At 38.0% G+C, this 18,078-nt stretch overlaps 1 protein-coding gene across 1 annotated transcript; it reads right to left on the bottom strand.

The window, feature by feature from the left end:
- Window positions 1-417: 417 nt before the first annotated feature.
- LOC128508490 (butyrophilin subfamily 2 member A1-like) lies at window positions 418-17,112 on the bottom strand. Its single transcript, XM_053479835.1, has 9 exons — window positions 17,076-17,112; window positions 16,892-16,948; window positions 16,404-16,748; window positions 16,151-16,309; window positions 15,935-16,075; window positions 15,736-15,828; window positions 1,936-2,001; window positions 1,638-1,664; window positions 418-1,548 (listed from the first exon to the last, which is right to left on the bottom strand). The coding sequence occupies exons 1-9, from the start codon at window positions 17,110-17,112 to the stop codon at window positions 1,016-1,018; spliced, it is 1,458 nt and encodes a 485-aa protein (XP_053335810.1). The 3' UTR covers window positions 418-1,015.
- Between the last annotated feature and the right edge of the window lie 966 nt (window positions 17,113-18,078).

Raw genomic sequence — 18,078 nt, 5'->3', positions numbered from 1 at the left:
ACATCTCAAACTCATCTCTCTCTTACAAAATCAATTGCAACGCTCTTTGAGTAGTGAATCTTTTGGCCATGTTGATCAGTTGTGATAATAAACCACACTGAAGAAGCTATATTTATTGCGTCGCCAGTTTGGCATATGAGAAATAGGATAGAATTTGAGCAAATGAAGATGGGCTTCCACAGAACAGAGAGTAAAGTGTGTGAGAATGTGAGCAGACGGGTGTGAGTTCTTGAATTTTGTGTTGTTTGATGATGTTTGCATCCTTGTGTGTGACAACAGGGCCAAAACACAAAACTCACACTCTCTTACACACACATACTGTACACACACAAACATACTCACAGCAGGCCCAGACAGGAAGAGGACAAAGGGAAGGTACACAGGAACTACAATTTTCACACTTTTATTAGCCTTGGGTCCAGTGGACCTGAACATCCTCTATGTAATATAAATGTGTGTGTGTGTAAAATTATACAATATCATTGTATAATTTTATGGTTAATAAAATGAAAATGTGACCCGAACATCACACAAGGGTAAATAAATGTTCTATTTTTCTCCAGTTCTCCTAAAGTAAATGATAAAAGTGAGATGTTCTCTGTTCTGTGTATTGCATTGTAACAGAATTTCATGGTTCTAATTAAACACACTTCTATATTTGTATAATTATGCACAGTTGAATAGTAATAAACTGCACGTGTCAAATCTTTGAATGGTCACATTGTAGCCAATTCTGCTCCGAGCGCTTGATTACTGCAAAAACCCTGAATACACCTGCAGTGATTTTTTATGCAGTATAAGAGTCCCAGCCATCAGAAGTCCAGCTGCAGTTTAGCAGTAATAGTGAGACACTCGGTGTGGACATCATGTCCCTCACTTAAAGTCCAAATCTCTCCTTTTTCCTGTCTGGTTTTAAGCTCTGGTTTTAATTAGGAGTGTGTTATGTACAGGATGTATACACACTTTATATAAATACATTATAAACTCACATCATATTACAGATGTCTTTATTCTCCTAAATAATCCATACAGGATGACGGTCTCTGACTCCAGGGCTGATCAGAGGACGCAGTGATGTTCTGACGTCCACATTAGTGAAAGTGTAGATGTGTGAGTGTGTATTAATATTATAAAATGACAGTGTGTGTGTATCACAGTCTAAAAACACTCCCACTGCTGTCAGCTCTTTATTAACGCCTGGGAGTGAAATCACTCCTGTTTGATCTCTGATATAAACTCCTTTATCTCCTCTTTCATAACAGAGAACCCAGAACCCATCCTGTCGTGTAAATCGGACGTTGTACTCTTTCTCAGCTTCATCACTCGCTACACCAACAAACCAGGAGAGTTTTACTGTTTTCTGTGACTCTCTCACTTTCACCTCCCAGTAATGTTTACCAGCCTGAAACCTCTCTTTACACAGAGTGAAGTATTTAACATTATCACCCTTGGTACTGTCCTTGTGTCTGTAGTTAGGACGTCTCTTCACTTCCTTTCCCTCGTATATTAGAGACTCTGGAGTTTCCTCTGGGTCGATGCTGATGTTCACTGCAGAAATAAATGAGATTTTTGTTATTATTATTTTACACTTCACACTTACAGGAATACAGTAATGTTCAACTGAATTTATTTCTCACCTTTGTATTGTTTCACTTGGTCTAAATCTGTTAGAAAAATAATAAATAACAGTAAAGTACAGTGATGAGTTTATAAAGTCAGAAAAAGTGAACACACACACACACACACACACACACACACACACACACACACACACACACACACACACACTGGTGTTCCGGTTCCTTCTGAGTTAGTTCTATCTGTAGTGTAAGGTTTATTATTTTTATCCATAGACGTCTTCTGTGGTTTAGTTCATCTCACTTTATGTCTGTTCATCTACTGTTCCTTAAATATTTACAGTAATATGTAACTTACTGTAACTGATCTCTGACGTGGTGAGAGTGGGTCTGTTACCTGAGGTGGAGTCAGCAGGTCCAGTCTCTGAAATGGAGGCAGTAAGTGTGAGATTAGAACTGGTGATAGTGTGGATGAGATGTGAGGTGGAGGCAGCAGGTGTTGTTCTGTAATTAATCTACACTCATGTATCTGTACCTGTAAAGAGTGTTTTGTCTTTTACTGCTTCAGGATGCTGCTGTCTAGTTACAGTCCCGGAGGTGGAGGCAGCAGGTGTGGGATTTGACACAGAGGTCGTGACCTTTGGTTTATCAGTGTCTGAACCAGCAGTGGAGAACCCTGGACAGAAGGAGGAGCTGGATCCTCTCTGCTCTCCTCTGGATTCTGGGGCTCAAAAGAACTCAGTATCAGTGCAGTCAGATTAAACTGTTAGCTATTAGGAAAATGTGGGAAAGTGTATCAGTTACACATTTAAATATATAGAAATTAATGTGTTTTTAAGAATCTATGAATTATTTATATGAAGATATTATAATATAATTCCTTCATAGAATTATATAAGAATTTTATATATATATGTGTGTGTGTGTGTGTGTGTGTGTGTGTTCAAATTTATTTATAAAACAAATGAAATACAGATCTTGGGAACATCAGTAATGTTATTACACATACTTATTTCAAAGTTTTAAAAGTAAAGAGCAGAAACAGTAATAAAACTAAAACAGGTTTATATTTGCATTAACTATATCAGGATTCTGATGTTGTTCTGTAACTCCATTTACAGTATAATCAAATACACTCATGTATCTGTACCTGGAAGGTGTGTTTTATCTTCCAGTGTTTCAGGATTCTGATGTTCAGATGATTCCTGCTGACTGACCTCTGCTCTCACACACACTATAGAGAATTAATAGAAACACAGTTAGAGATTTTCTAGGACGAACCTTTTACTGGTTTTGTGTCTCAGGAGAAGAGATGGAGGAACTACTACAGTTTAACTGGAATTCTTTAAAACCTACCAACTAATTCACTGTTATTATAAATTAATAAAATACAAAAAGGTTCCTTTAGGATTTATTACATAATGAAGCTTTCTGAAATACTTTTACTAGAAACCTGTTTACTTAAAAAAATTATTTTGTATTTTTCTTTAGACAGAACCTTTCCCTCAAATACACACCTGAAGAACCTGTAAGGATTATACATTTTATAAGATCATTAGAGGTTTATTAAGACCTTATAAAACACATTCTCCTGGAGGTGGAGCTGTTGGTGGTATAGAAATGTCTCTGTTTATTAACAGTAAATGATAAAAAAGCGTTTTTCTATCTTTGACCAAACGCCTGTGCCATCGACATCTGTTACTACAAAGAACATAAACCATTGTAAATGTCCTGGTGAGAACCTGAAGAACAAAGGAGTGAAAGTCCAGAGAGGAATCAGGAGGTGTTGGCTCGAGTTAGAGAGAGAGAGAGAGAGAGAGAGAGAGAAGGTGAGTGTGGGAGCGTTAACACCTTTAAGAACAGATGTGAGAGGAGACAGGAAGATAACAGCAGGGAAGATTTAACACATTAATATCAGCTCTATGAGGACGAGACCAGGAGAGTAGAAATAACTCCTTTATATCAAATAATTCCTCTAAACCAGACGAGATCACTGATCCAGTTTCTGACAAAATTAACCTTTATCTTTAACAATAATCATTTTGTTTTATAATGCAGTTACAGTAAATAAAATATCATCTTTCTCCCACATCCTCAAACTCCACCTTTCTGTCCACTGTAACTTCACCTTAAATCTCAATATTTATATTCCAGGTTTAAAAATGACTGAGTTCCTGAATCTGATGTCTAAATAATCACTTCTCATCTTCTCGTATCAGTGTATAATATTAATATTTCAGGTTTAGAGCTTCATTACTCTACACTAATGTATATTTACCTGGAGTTGGACGTAACGTCTCCTCTGTCTCAGGTCTTTGATTAGTATCTGCTCACACAAAGACAGAACAGAAATGTTTTACACATACATGTTATATAGTTTTTAATATAAAAAAGTGAGAAACTGTGATCAGGTGTGTGTCTGAAGTGATTTGAGAAGAAAACGAGACCATCCTGTAACCTGTTTAATTAAACATAATTAAAATGCAGCACGAGTTTAAAAATCATTCCTGTTTTGTAAGTCTCTTAAAAATGTGTCTGCTTTCTCCAGCTCCTTCTGCTCCGTCTGTCCATCACTGTTAATTTGTCTTAAATTTGTCTTATGCTCATTTTTCTCAACTTTTTGAGAATCAGAGGTCTCCAGAAGTGTTGGTTAAAGTTCCAGCTAAAATACTGCTCAGATCAGATCATCGTTCTGTTTCACTCCTGCTCCCTCTCGTAAGGAAGGTATAATAAACAGGTCTAAACATCTGAATAACTACAGAACAACAACAAATGGGAGACACGGCACGACTACACTCAAGGACTAAATAAAATAATCTTAATCTGTGAGTTAATCAAGAACACATCTAGACAAATGAAAACACTAGAGAGTAATAAAATATCAACACAAAAGTTCTGAGCACTCAAAGTCCATGGGTGCCACCAGTAGTGCGTCTGTTGGACCTACTACCCACAAATTACATCCCAGGATCACACAGTAAGGTTGTGACTAACCTGTTGGTACAGTTGACTTAATATGTGTATTTAGAGATTCATTCTGGTTCTGCTGATTTTTATCCACAGGAGATGAGATCTGTGCTTCAGTTTCTATTTAAAAAATCATAATTAAAATATGCACAATTTCACAAATCACTGCTGATCAATTAGTGCTTCATACATTTTATCTGCTTCCTCCACTCCTTATACTCCACCTGTACATCAGTGGATCAGTGGCGGCTTGTGTTTTGTTGTCCAGTGTGAAACCAGTGACTCTGACCATATTGTAATCAGGAGTAAAGCCTGAAGGTGATAACTGATGTAGAGACCCATTTTTTTTTGTTTTTTTTGTAAGGATTAAAGGGTGATGCTTCAGCAAGCACAGGCAGAGAACGGCATTGAAGCTCATCATGGGACCATTTGTTCATATTTAAATAAGAGATTTGATGTTAATTTCTTCTTCTTCTTCTTTGTCTTTCGGCTGTTCCCCTTCAGGGGTCGCCACAGCGAATCATCTGCCTCCATCTAACCCTATCCTCTGCATCCTCTTCTCTTACACCAACTAACTTCATGTCCTCTCTCACTGCATCCATAAATCTCCTCTTTGGTCTTCCTCTAGACCTCCTGCCTGGCAGTTCCAACCTCAGCATCCTTCTACCGATATATTCACCATCTCTCCTCTGAACATGTCCAAACCACCTCAATCTGGCCTCTCTGACTTTATCTCCAAAACATCTAACATGGGTTGTCCCTCTGATAAACTCATTCTTGATCCTATCCATCCTTGTCACTCCCAAGGAGAACCTCAACATCTTCAGCTCTGCTACCTCCAACTCTGCCTCCTGTCTTTTCTTCAGCGCCACTGTCTCTAAGCCGTAGAGCATCGCTGGTCTCACCACTGTCCTGTACACCTTTCCTTTCATTCTCGCTGATACTCTTTTATCGCACAACACACCTGACACTTTTCTCCACCCATTCCAACCTGCCTGTACCCGCCTCTTCACCTCCTTTCCACACTCTTCGTTGCTCTGGACCGTTGACCCTACTTAAAGTCCTGCACCTTCTTTACCTCTGCTCCCTGTAGCCTCACCGTTCCTCCTGGGTCCCTCTCATTTACACACATGTATTCCGTCTTGCTACGGCTAACCTTCATTCCTCTGCTTTCCAGAGCATACCTCCACCTCTCCAAATTTTCCTCCACCGGTTTTCTGCTCTCGCTACAAAGCACAATGTCATCTGCAAAAATTATAGTCCATGGGGACTCCTGTCTTACCTCATCTGTCATCCTGTCCATCACCAGAGCAAACAAAAAGGGGCTTAGAGCCGATCCTTGATGCAGACCCACCTCCACCTTGAACTCTTCTGTCACACCTACAGCACATCTTACCACTGTCTTACAGCTCTCATACATGTCCTGCACCACTCTAACATACTTCTCTGCCACTCCAGACTTCCTCATACAATACCACAGCTCCTCTCTCGGCACCCTGTCATACGCTTTCTCTAAATCTACAAAGACACAATGCAACTCCCTGTTACCTTCTCTGTACTTCTCCGCCAGCATCCTCAAAGCAAATACTGCATCTGATGTACTCTTTCTAGGCATAAAACCATATTGCTGCCCACAAATGCTCACCTCTGCCCTTAACCTAGCTTCCACTACTCTTTCCCACAGCTTCATTGTCTGGCTCATTAGCTTTATGCCTCTGTAATTGCCACAGCTTTGCACATCTCCCTTGTTCTTAAAAATTGGCACCAATACACTTCTCCTCCATTCCTCTGGAATCCTCTCACTCTCCAAGATAAACAAACTAGTCAGAAACTCTACTGCCACCTCTCCTAAGCACTTCCATACCTCCACAGGTATGTCATCAGGACCAACAGCCTTTCCACTCTTCATCCTCTTCAACGCCCTTCTCACCTCACTTCTACCAATATTTGCTACTTCCTGTTCCACAACAGTCACCTCTTCTACTCTTTGTTCTCTTTCGTTTTCCTCATTCATCAACTCTTTAAAGTACTCCTTCCATCTTCCCATCACCCTCCTGGCATCTGTCAGTACATTTCCATCTCTATCTTTAATCACTCTAACCTGCTGCACATCCTTCCCATCTCTATCTCTCTGCCTTGCCAACCTGTACAGATCCCCCTCTCCCTCCTTACTGTCCAGCCTGGCATACAAGTCCTCATATGCTCTTTGTTTATTTCTTCATACTGGAAGAAATTTGTTACCAAATGCAGGAAAAAATGTTTATTTATTTTTAAAAAGGGACACTGTTTGGGGGAGTTGCAGCACTGTCTATATTTGAATGACTAACAGACTGAGTAAACACACACACACACACACACACACACACACACACAGAGTAACATTTTACTAACCTGTTGGTGTAGTTGTATCTGTGGTTTTCGGTTGTTCTTCCTGATTTTTATCCTCAGAAGGTGACTTCACTTCAGTTTCTGACAAGATATTTAATTTTTACACATTAATTTTAAACTTTGAAAGTTGTTTAATTAGCCATTTAAAAAATATAAAATCTAATTTCCCAATCAGTGACAGTGAGAGAATCCTCTGCCTCAACATCAGTGAAACTACTGTATGAAGATGATTGTGGACTTCAGGGATCTGCAGGATGATGACCACGCCCTCATACATCAGTGGTACGTTCCTCTGTGTGCACCTCACCCTCACCCATGACCTGAGCTGATCTGGTCCCTTCACACTAACACACTTGTAGTAACACCATGGGAACCCTTCCTGTCAGCAGGGGGCGCTACCTCTGGAGTTCTAGCTCTGTTCCTCTCCGGTTCTCAATTCCTTTAATCTTTATAGTCAATAACTATATAAACACTCTGTTATCATTCAGTAGTCTGTACACCAATCGTGTGTTTCTGACCTTTTGTTATTTTCTTTGATTGATTGCTCTTTCAGATAATCGCTGCCTGGTTGTGTTGCTCGACTGTATGTCTTTTTGCCTTAAGCTAAAGCATGTTAATTATTTTTATTAATATTTTCATCCCAATAATTTTACAATGGTGAAATCTCCACCCTCCATCCAAACAACAACCCTGAAAGTCATGAGTTATTGTAGCCACGCCCCCAAAAACTACTCAGGGCTGTGATTGGACAGTGACTTTATTTCAGTTAGACATGACCACACTGCATTAATGAAAATGTAATAAAATTTAATAAAATCAAATGATCATCTTAACTGTACTTTTACAAGTGTTTGAACATCACAGTCTTCCTGTTTAATGTTCAGTATCAGCCAGTTGCTAACGTTCCTGGTTGTGTTCAGACATTGCATGGTGTGATAAATGCGTGTGATTTCTGTGTGCTAACTTCACTAATCAACACTAATGTATATTTACCTGCAGCTTGTGAAGTTTCTGTCTCTACATCAGGGTTCTTCTGTGGTTCTGTAGCTTCATCGTTATTTACATTCTGCTGTTCTCCATCCACACCAGACGAGATCACTGATCCAGTTTCTGACAAAATTAAACTTCATCATTAACAATAATCATTTTATTCTCAACTTTGCATTGGATGGAGTTTAGCTTGCTGTCAAACTTCAGTAAGGGGAGACGTGAAGGGAGGACAGGACACTGGAGGAGGAGCTGTTGGTGGTATTTTTACACTTTGATCAGAATTCTGTTCTATATCTGTTTATATAAAGAAAGAATAAATAGAACAGTTTATAAAGAGAAAGTTTAGATATTATCTGAGATGAAAAGATGATTAGATGATAAAGTGTTGATCAGGTGTGTGTATGAAGTGTATAGATGAGGAGATGTGACCAACCTACAACCACAGCGTGAGGAACTGTACCTGTAGATGGAGCGTCAGTCTGATCCTGATTCTCCACACGGATTTTATTCAGAGGTTCAGTTTCTGACTGAGTTCCTGCTGTTTTATATGTAAATAAATCTTCTGTTATTATCACTCATTTAGCTGGATTTTATTAATTTAGTGAATTTTACCCCAGCACCTACCTCCTGTGGTATTTGTGGTGGAGGCAGCGGGTTCGGGATTTGTGGTGGAGGCAGCGGGTTCAGTCTCTGAAATAGAGGATGTTTGTGTGAGATTAGAACTGGTGACAGTTGATATGAGATTTGAGGTGGATTCAGCAGGTTCTTCTGTAACTGTCACACACCAGACAGACCAGCCCAGCACCTCCAGACCCTAAACTCCACTCCAGGTTTTTTTCTTCCTGCAAGCTCACCTGCCACTCACGCACACCTGAACTCAATCAGGTAATCATCTCTAGGCTTTTTAAGCAGGCCGAGCGAACCATTCAGTTTAAACCAGCCTGTTATTGACCCTGCCTGTTTCTCGGACCCTCCCGGTACTTCTGTTACTGTCGGACTGATTTATGTGTATGACCTCGCATGCTCACAGGACTTCGGATTTTCCTCACGATTTGGATTCGTTCGCTCCCGCTGCTAGAATTCCCTGATATCGACCCCAGCCTGATCAATAGACGATTCTCCTGGTCACCACCTCTCCTTCACCAAACCGTCTATTCCTTCACTTCCGCACTTCCGCATTAGAGCTCTCTCTTCTTCGTGGACCGCAATAAGAACATTCGCGCCGACCTCCGCTTTCGCTGAGGAAAACAAACCGCTTCCTTCCACTCTCCAGTCACTAAGCACACACCACTGAGTGTGAAAGAAATTATTTGTTATTTAGAAAATGATAAAAAATATTCATAATTTTGTAAGTTTTATCCTGAATGGCAAATTTTTCGTTTATAAATGTAGATTGTCAAAATCTCCTCCTTTATACAAGGTCTTCTCTAACGAACTCACTTTTTTAATGAAGTCTCTTAAAATTGTGAAAAATGTAAAGGCTACGTTTAATGTAAGTTATTACGAATCTGTATTTGGCGTCCTGTGAATGTCTTCCCTTTTGTTTTTGATCTTTAAACATCTTTGGAGCTTCTATTTTTTTATGCCTGTTTTTCTGTAATGTTGTTTACATGTTCTTTAATAAAAATATACATAATAATCAATGGGTTTTTCCCCCTACCTTTTTTATTTTTTTATTTTTGCTTTTAAGTTTGCTTATGTATATGTTTTATTTACGTTTTGTTCTGTTGAGTGTGAATAATTAATTGTATAATTCAAGTTTTTACACCTGAATCTTATGTGTTATACTTTTTATTCTTGTAATACTGTAATGGATTTTTTTAATTGAAAATCCCATTCATTAAATTGTTTAATAAAGTCACTAAGCACACACAGTCACTGCTTCTCTCCCCTGCTCCTGCTGGGCATGTTTACCCAAGCCTCAGCCTATCCAATAAAGAACAAAGAAACACTATCTTTTACCAACTTCATCACTGTTCGTCTGCTTTTGGGTTCACCCCTGTTCAGCCATCTCGTAACCGCCCCTGACAGTAACTTCATTAATCTACATATTTGGTATTTTTGCACTTTGCTCAGGTGTTTGATCTATATCTATTTATATAAACACAGAACAAACAGAAAGTCTTAGTGAGACTTTAAAATTTTCGTGTGTGTGTACAGAAGTATAACAGTGCCAAAATTCTTTAAGGCAAAATAACATGTTAAATTACATGAACTGGACGAAAACTTGTTGCAATAAGAATGTTTGAATTTTTCTCTATTGTAATTTGACCTGAATGGAAAAATCCTTTAAGTGTTTACAATGTCTTCAAATTATTGACACTGCAGTTTATTGTGGTTGTTTATTTCAAATGCTAATGTAATTAAAAAATAACTGATTAAAATATTGACCTAAGAAATTGCTGTTTAAAAATACAATCTTTATTCCTCTTCTTTACCCTTCCTGCTCCTTGTACAGTCTCTAGTTCTCAGGAAACGACTTGCAGATCAGAACATCACAAGCTGGGTTATCAGTTAAGTGTCAGAATAAACGCTAAACGTTATTCACTAAACCTCTCCTCCGCCATAATCATTACATTCAAAGTGAAGCCAGTGATCTTTCATTCACACACGAGTGATGGGTTTCCTTCCCCTGCACTCTGTAATGTACCGTCACCTTCTGTAACAAGATCAGGTTCATTCCTTCACCTTCTGTGGCAAATCTCTGTACATGAAGCAACCAGGAACAAATTCAGGAAGAGATCAAGCAGCATGGACTGAGTGAGTGACACCAGAGTACTGTAGACGTCTGTCTGACTCTATACCCAGACGGATCAAGACAAAGAATAAAGGACTTTCATCAATCTCATCTTAAAACTGTGTATAATATATACAATATAATATATAATATTTTCGAATTGCGTTTAAAGACAGTATGTGCAGCTATAGACAGGCTCTAAAAACTGCTAGGACCGAGCATCTTAGCCAACTGATAGCAAGAAACCAAAACAATCCCAAGTTCTTATTTAGTACAGTGGCTCGCCTAACAAAACCTAAGATGCCTGCAGAGAGTATCCCATCACAGTTTAGAAGTGAAGACTTTATGGACTTCTTTAATGAAAAAATCAATAGTATCAGGAAGAAAATAACGGAGGTTCAACCTCTAATAGTATCTCATGATCTAGTTCAGCCTAGAGCTTCACATTTAGATTTTCAGTGCTTTACAGGTATAGGACAGGAAGAGCTGTATAAACTTATCACCTCAGCTAAATCAACAACGTGCCTGTTAGACCCAATACCAACCAGATTTTTAAAAGAAGTGATGCTTACAGTTGGAGAGCCACTTTTAAACATTATTAATTCTTCATTATATCTAGGTCACGTCCCTAAACCTTTGAAGCTGGCAGTTATTAAGCCGCTTCTTAAAAAATCTAATTTGGATGCAAATGAAATAACAAATTACAGACCGATTTCAAACCTTCCGTTCATATCAAAAATATTAGAAAAAGTAGTATCAGCTCAAATATGCACATTCTTGCAGGAAAACAACATCCTAGAAGAATTTCAGTCAGGTTTCAGGCCCCATCATAGTACAGAAACTGCACTAGTTAAGATTGCGAACGACTTGTTTTTAGCTTCAGACCAAGGCTGCATCTCAATACTAGTCTTACTTGATCTAAGTGCTGCATTCGACACCATAGATCATAATATTCTCATAGACCGCCTACAAAATCATATAGGTATTCAGGGGCAGGCATTAAAATGGTTTAGATCATACCTGTCTGATCGATACCATTTTGTAGATCTAAATGGAGTACCGTCTGATGTAATGCCAGTGAAATATGGGGTCCCACAAGGGTCAGTTTTAGAACCTCTGCTGTTCTCAATATACATGCTTCCCTTGGGTAACATCATTAGAAGGCATGGGATTAGTTTCCATTGTTATGCTGATGATACCCAATTATACATCTCAACAAAACCAGATGAAATACCCAAGTTGTCTAGATTAACCGAGTGTGTCCAGGACATAAAAGATTGGATGACCAATAACTTTCTTTTACTAAACTCAGATGAGACAGAGATATTACTCATCGGCCCAAAAACCAGCACACAACAGCTTTCACAATTCAGCCTGCGTTTAGAAGGACGTACTGTTACTACCAGCTCAACAGTAAAAGTCCTGGGCGTGATATTAGACAGTAACTTGTCTTTTGAAAATCATATTTCCAATATCACAAAAACAGCCTTTTTCCACCTTAGAAATATTGCCAAACTTAGGAGTATCTTATCCGTATCTGATGCAGAAAAGCTAGTTCATGCATTCATGACCTCCAGACTGGACTATTGTAATGCATTACTAGGTGGTTGTCCTGCATCCTCAATAAACAAGCTACAGTTAGTCCAAAATGCAGCCGCCAGGGTTCTCACTAGATCCAGAAAATATGATCATATTCTCAGAATTTTAAAATCTACAAAAGGGGGCCGGGTTATTTTCATATTTGGCTCCAAAGCTTTGGAATAGCCTTCCAGACAGTGTTCGGGGCTCAGACAGTTTCCCAATTTAAAAGTAGACTCAAGACGCATCTCTTTAATCTGGCATACGCGTAACTCATCCCATAACTTCATACTCCGGTACACCTATCCTGAATGGCAACTACACTAATTCTCTCCATCTTTTCTGTATTTTTCTACCCATCCCGAGGCATCTGGAGATTGTACCAGCTTCAGTAGACAAAGGCCAACCCTGTGAGGATCCTGAGGCATCTAGAGAAGGACCAGCTCCAGCTGAATTCTGCTTTATGATGGCTGGAGCTACACATCCTGCTCCTGTGCTCCCAGTGATCCAGACCCCATCTGCCCTCTGCACCTACTGACTCCCTGTGCTGAACTGGACTTCATGTTAATCTACACAACTTCTGTTATATTGAACTTTCACCTGGACAACACACATGATGTTATTTCTATCCGTTATCACCCAGATGAGGATGGGTTCCCTGATTGAGTCTGGTTCCTCTCAAGGTTTCTTCCTATTGCCATCTCAGGGAGTTTTTCCTTGCCACCGTCACCCTTGGCTTGCTCTTTAGAGACATTTCATTCATTCATCTCATTATTATCTAGACACATTTTTTTCACACATACACACTTCCAAATATTTTCTTTTCTTTTCTTTTCTTTTCTAAAAATTTTCTTTTCAAATTTTTTGTGAAGCTGCTTTGAGACAATGACCATTGTTAAAAGTGCTATATGAATAAAATTGAATTAAATTGAATTGAATAATATTGAAGTTAAATCACATGTTAAATATTAAGGCATAAACATTTCTAAAGATGAGATCAGGATGTAAAAACATAATGTCTGGGACAGATGGAATAAATGCAAAAATAGACTTGAGGTATAAATGTAGAGAGATTTAAACATTTTGGGTTTATTTAACTAAAATGGAAAGTCTGTCTAGATTGTGTGGAATTGATTTCCTATAAAGATGTGATTTTACTGTTTCCAGACTACCAGTGAAATTATCTTCACTTCACCAACAGGTTTTGTTATATTGGAAATTATTATACAATCATATCTTCACCCAAACCTCAATATGGAACAATAGAGTTATTCTATTCAGAAAAGGTGTTTGGTCCGTTCATCACTTAATGAATGAGGAAGGGAGCTTGTTCAGTGGTTTCTGTTTTAGATTCAGTTTACACTGTGAACAAGAGCAATTTGAACACGTCTTAAAAGTCATTCCAAAAAGTTTCATAAACCTTTACCAAACAGCTTTACCAACATCTCAGATGGATCATGAGAACTTCCATCAGTTCTGTTTAATGGTAGCAACCTCAAAACAACGCTTCCCAACAAAATCACCGCTTTTTTTTTTTATTCCATATTATATCCGACATGGTTATACTATACTGTAACAATATCTCACAACCTTATGATAAGCCAACTATTAAAATACTACAATCTATTGGCTTCCCAGTGACTCCTAAAGCAAAGGAAACCCACTTCAGAATATTTAATGGTATTTATCCGCCATCTGAGCTTCTAAGACACAGGTTTAATTTTGAGCAAAATGTTTGTATTTTTTGTAAAGTTGACATTGAGACAACTGATCACTTTTCCTTTTCTTGTGCGTATTCTGGTATCTTTTGAGAAAATTTGCTTTGGATGGAGTCAAAGATCCAATCACTGGTCACTTTTGCTAGAAAACACATTATGTTTGGAATACTGCTGGATGATAAGAAGAATACGTTTTTCATTAATGTTATGTTTATTATGGACACAATTCTCATTCATAAATGCTAAACCTCATTTTTAATTTATTTTAAAAGATTTTATTTGTAACTATTTTTCATCTTTTGATGAAATATATGAAAGGTAAAAATGGCAGGAAATTTGTTGGAATAATAAGAGATCTTGGTTTATTAGAAAAGAAAAAAGAGGCCCCTTTGTATTTATATTTACTTATTCATTTTGTTTATTTATTTTTTGTTTTATTGTGTTTTCTTTTTTTTTTACTTCTTTTGGAGAGTGTATTTTTCTTTATGTTTGACTAGTGTGTGTTCTGATTGACACGTGTTTATTAAAATGTATTGATGCTATTATAAATGTATATTTGTTTCTGCTGTGTTAAATAAATAAACAAACAAATTAATTAATTGATTAATTAATAAAATGACTTATTAATGTTATTTTTTGATGTATTAAATATTGACTTAATCTTTAAAGAACAATTTAGTTGTATAAAATAAATTATTCTTATTATCTTGATTGTCATTTTATAAAAAATTCAGAATGACATTAAATCATTAAACTGTTCACTGTACCAGTTGGTTGTGGTGGGGTTTGAACCTGGGACCTTCCAGACTACAGTCTAATGTCGTAATCACTGATCTACCGTCCCCTACCTGAATGTTAATACCTGACTTTTGGCCGCCTGATTTTGTTATGTTGAAAAATAGTGATTACTGTATTTACTGTATAAACAGCAATTTGCGTTTGAGTTTTAAGTTATTTAATTACATTTAATTTTTTTATATGTCATTTGAAATATACAACTACAATAAACTGCAGTACCAACAATTTCAAGCTTGTAAATACTGTAAAGACTTTTTTCCATTTAGCTCAAATTACAATACAGAAAAATTAACATTTTTATTGTGTCAAGTTTTTGTCCAGTTCACGTAATTCAACATGTTATTTAGCTTTGAGGAATTTTGCCACTGTTATACTTCCATAGTGTATGAAGTGTATAGATGAGGAGATGTGACCAACCTACAACCACAGCGTGAGGAACTGTACCTGTAGATGGAGCGTCAGTCTGATCCTGATTCTCCACACGGATTTTATTCAGAGGTTCAGTTTCTGACTGAGTTCCTGCTGTTTTATATGTAAATAAATCTTCTGTTATTATCACTCATTTAGCTGGATTTTATTAATTCAGTGAATTTTACCCCAGCACCTACCTCCTGTACTTTCTGTCCCTTTTCTCCTGGAGAGAATCAGACCTACAGCAGAGAGAAAACTCTCCTGTATTAGACAGCACAAAGACCTGATAAAGACCTGATAAAGACCTGATAAAGACCTGCTCCAGCCCTCATCTTCCAGCTCTTCTCTCTTTTACTATCTACAGAGACTGTATAGTTACAGTGTGACAAGACTTCCTGTATAGTCTATTGGACTCCATCAGGGGCTCAGTGATGCTCCATCAGGACGGTGTACTGTTACACTTAATACTGTTCTCATCTACATACATGTGTCTGTCTTAAAGAGCAACTTCTAGTTATCATCTGTTTAGTTTCCTGACTCATATATTATTAAGTCAATGTTTATATCCCACCTTTTTTACGTATCACACAATACACTGCAATTCCGACGACACACAGCACCAGAAGAACGGGAATGATGATGATGATGTATCCAGTCAACGACTCTGCACACATAGACATCAACACAAAACAATCATCAGTCTTTTCTTTCAGTTCCACCATGTACACATATCCTTACATATGGAAATGGTTTATTTCAGTAATAATTACCTGTGTCACGTGCAGGGACGTGTAACATTATTCTGTCTTCTTTTCTCTCCTGATCAGACAAACCCACAGAGCAGGAGATCCACTCAGACTCAGAGGGAGACACAATCAGCCACGAGCTCACATCTACAGTCCCTACAGAGTCTGAGGATAATAAAAAGTGCTTTGTTATTTCTGTTTTTAGGATCTTTAATGTAAGTGTAGATGAGTAGATCTTACTGTTGGTGAACTTGTCGTTACTGAGATGTTTCAGATCTCTCCCATCTTTATCTGTCCAGGTGATTGACGGCTCAGGAACCCAACCATGTGACTGACAGCTAACATTCACCTTCCCTCCTCCTGCTTCATGTATGGAGAGAACAGGAGTGGATCCCACCACTGAGAGAGAGAGAGAGAGAGAGAGAGAGAATTAAACAGACAGATCCACCCTGAACATTTCATTTTTAAAATAAATTAATGCACTAAGTGTTACCTCTCAGTCTGAGGGACACTATGGCCTCATCATACCAGGTATCACTACTAACATAACACACATAGTCTCCTCTATCTGCTAGTGTCAGGTTCTCCAGTTTCACAGAGACGTCTCCTTTCTCCAGATCTCCTAACAGGAACACTCTGCCCTGGTACTGAACATCTACAGGACTCTTCTGGATCTGTGCGTCCTTGTAGAACAGAGCCGGGGTGTCATACATATTGGGACGGTACCAGCGCACTTCCATGGGTCGAACATCCATATTGTTGGTGACAGCACAGTGCAGAGACACAGAGGAACCGAGGAGCCCTGAGACTGGAGACTCAACCTTCAGTGAAAAATATTCTGGAGGAGAGATTAGACCACACATCAGCATTATGAGAATCCTAAAACGCATATAATCTAACAATTTTTTAAAATGACCAAAGTTGGTATGTGATACTGAGAACTTGATGAAAATGTAATAAGTAATGAATAATCAGACTGACCAGAAGAAGCCTGATGGCTGAGAGATAGAAACAGTAAAACCCATCTCAGTGGTCGAGCTGTAAAGAGAAGAAGACGGAAACACATTTAATGTGTGAAAGAATCCACTGGACCATGAAATTGTTAAACTAGAGTCATTTGCTATTTATCTGTAAGTTTAATCAGATTTCATTAGTAATTACTGACAGTCACACTTACACCCTCCGAACAGTAACCCGACCATGACTGAACTGGGACATGGTACCGTACCTTTAGCTTAGCGATAGCTCCCCAGTGTAGGACAGTGAGGTGATAAAGTCCCACATAATTGTTCCTTCTACTCCCTTTTACATTGGGTTAAAAAAAAAAATCTGTCTGGACAATAATGGATTACTTTATTTATCTTTTTATCATTTACTGAATGGGTTCACACTTGGCCCTGCCCACACATTAACATTTGAGGGAAAATAGGAGAATAATAATAAAATAAAATAAAATGGACAAAAGTAAATGTTTAATAAACATTGAATTACCAAATATTTCAATTGTATAACTAAAGAATAGGACAAAATAAAAACTGAAAATGTGAATGAGAAAAACTTCAGACATATAATTACTTGTCAAATGTCTACATGCATTTTATTGTTTTTCCCGCATTTCTGTGCATATTCATTAATGATTTATTTATTTTAATATTTTTGAGTAATTTTTTTTTTTTTTTTACATTTTGGCAGTGTTGGTCCTGCATACTTTTCAGTTAATTTTCCCCAGTAAAATAATGAATTAATTCCATATTAAAGAGCCACATTCTTTAGTAAGATCCCCTGCAAATACATTTGTGTAGTTTTTGTTGGCTGACTCAGTTTCCCAGCAGGCACCTCGGTCAGGTGATGCGAGTGCACACCTGAGCCGAGGTAGCCATCAATCCATCTCTATAAATAGCTGTTTAGACTGGGAACCTGGGTCGAGCATTTTTGGTATCGCCACTGTCACTTGTGTGGGCATTAAGTTTTAGTTTGTTTTTTTATTTTAGTTGTGTTGACTTGGGCTCTCCTATTGGCAATTTTTCTGTGTATGTTCTGTGTTAGTGGAGCTGATTCAGTCCTGTCCTAAATGTATGTAAGTACTGTGGTTGTTGTCCTCCTGTGTTCTTGTGTGTTTAGCTAGAGACAGGTAAGTAGTTAGGTGTGTGTTTGGCTAAAATCTAGGT

Source organism: Clarias gariepinus, chromosome 20 (genome assembly GCF_024256425.1).
Source record: "Clarias gariepinus isolate MV-2021 ecotype Netherlands chromosome 20, CGAR_prim_01v2, whole genome shotgun sequence".
NCBI lineage: Eukaryota > Metazoa > Chordata > Actinopteri > Siluriformes > Clariidae > Clarias > Clarias gariepinus.
The sequence above is the reverse complement of the archived record's forward strand: the minus strand, read 5'-3'. Positions and strand labels throughout refer to the sequence as shown.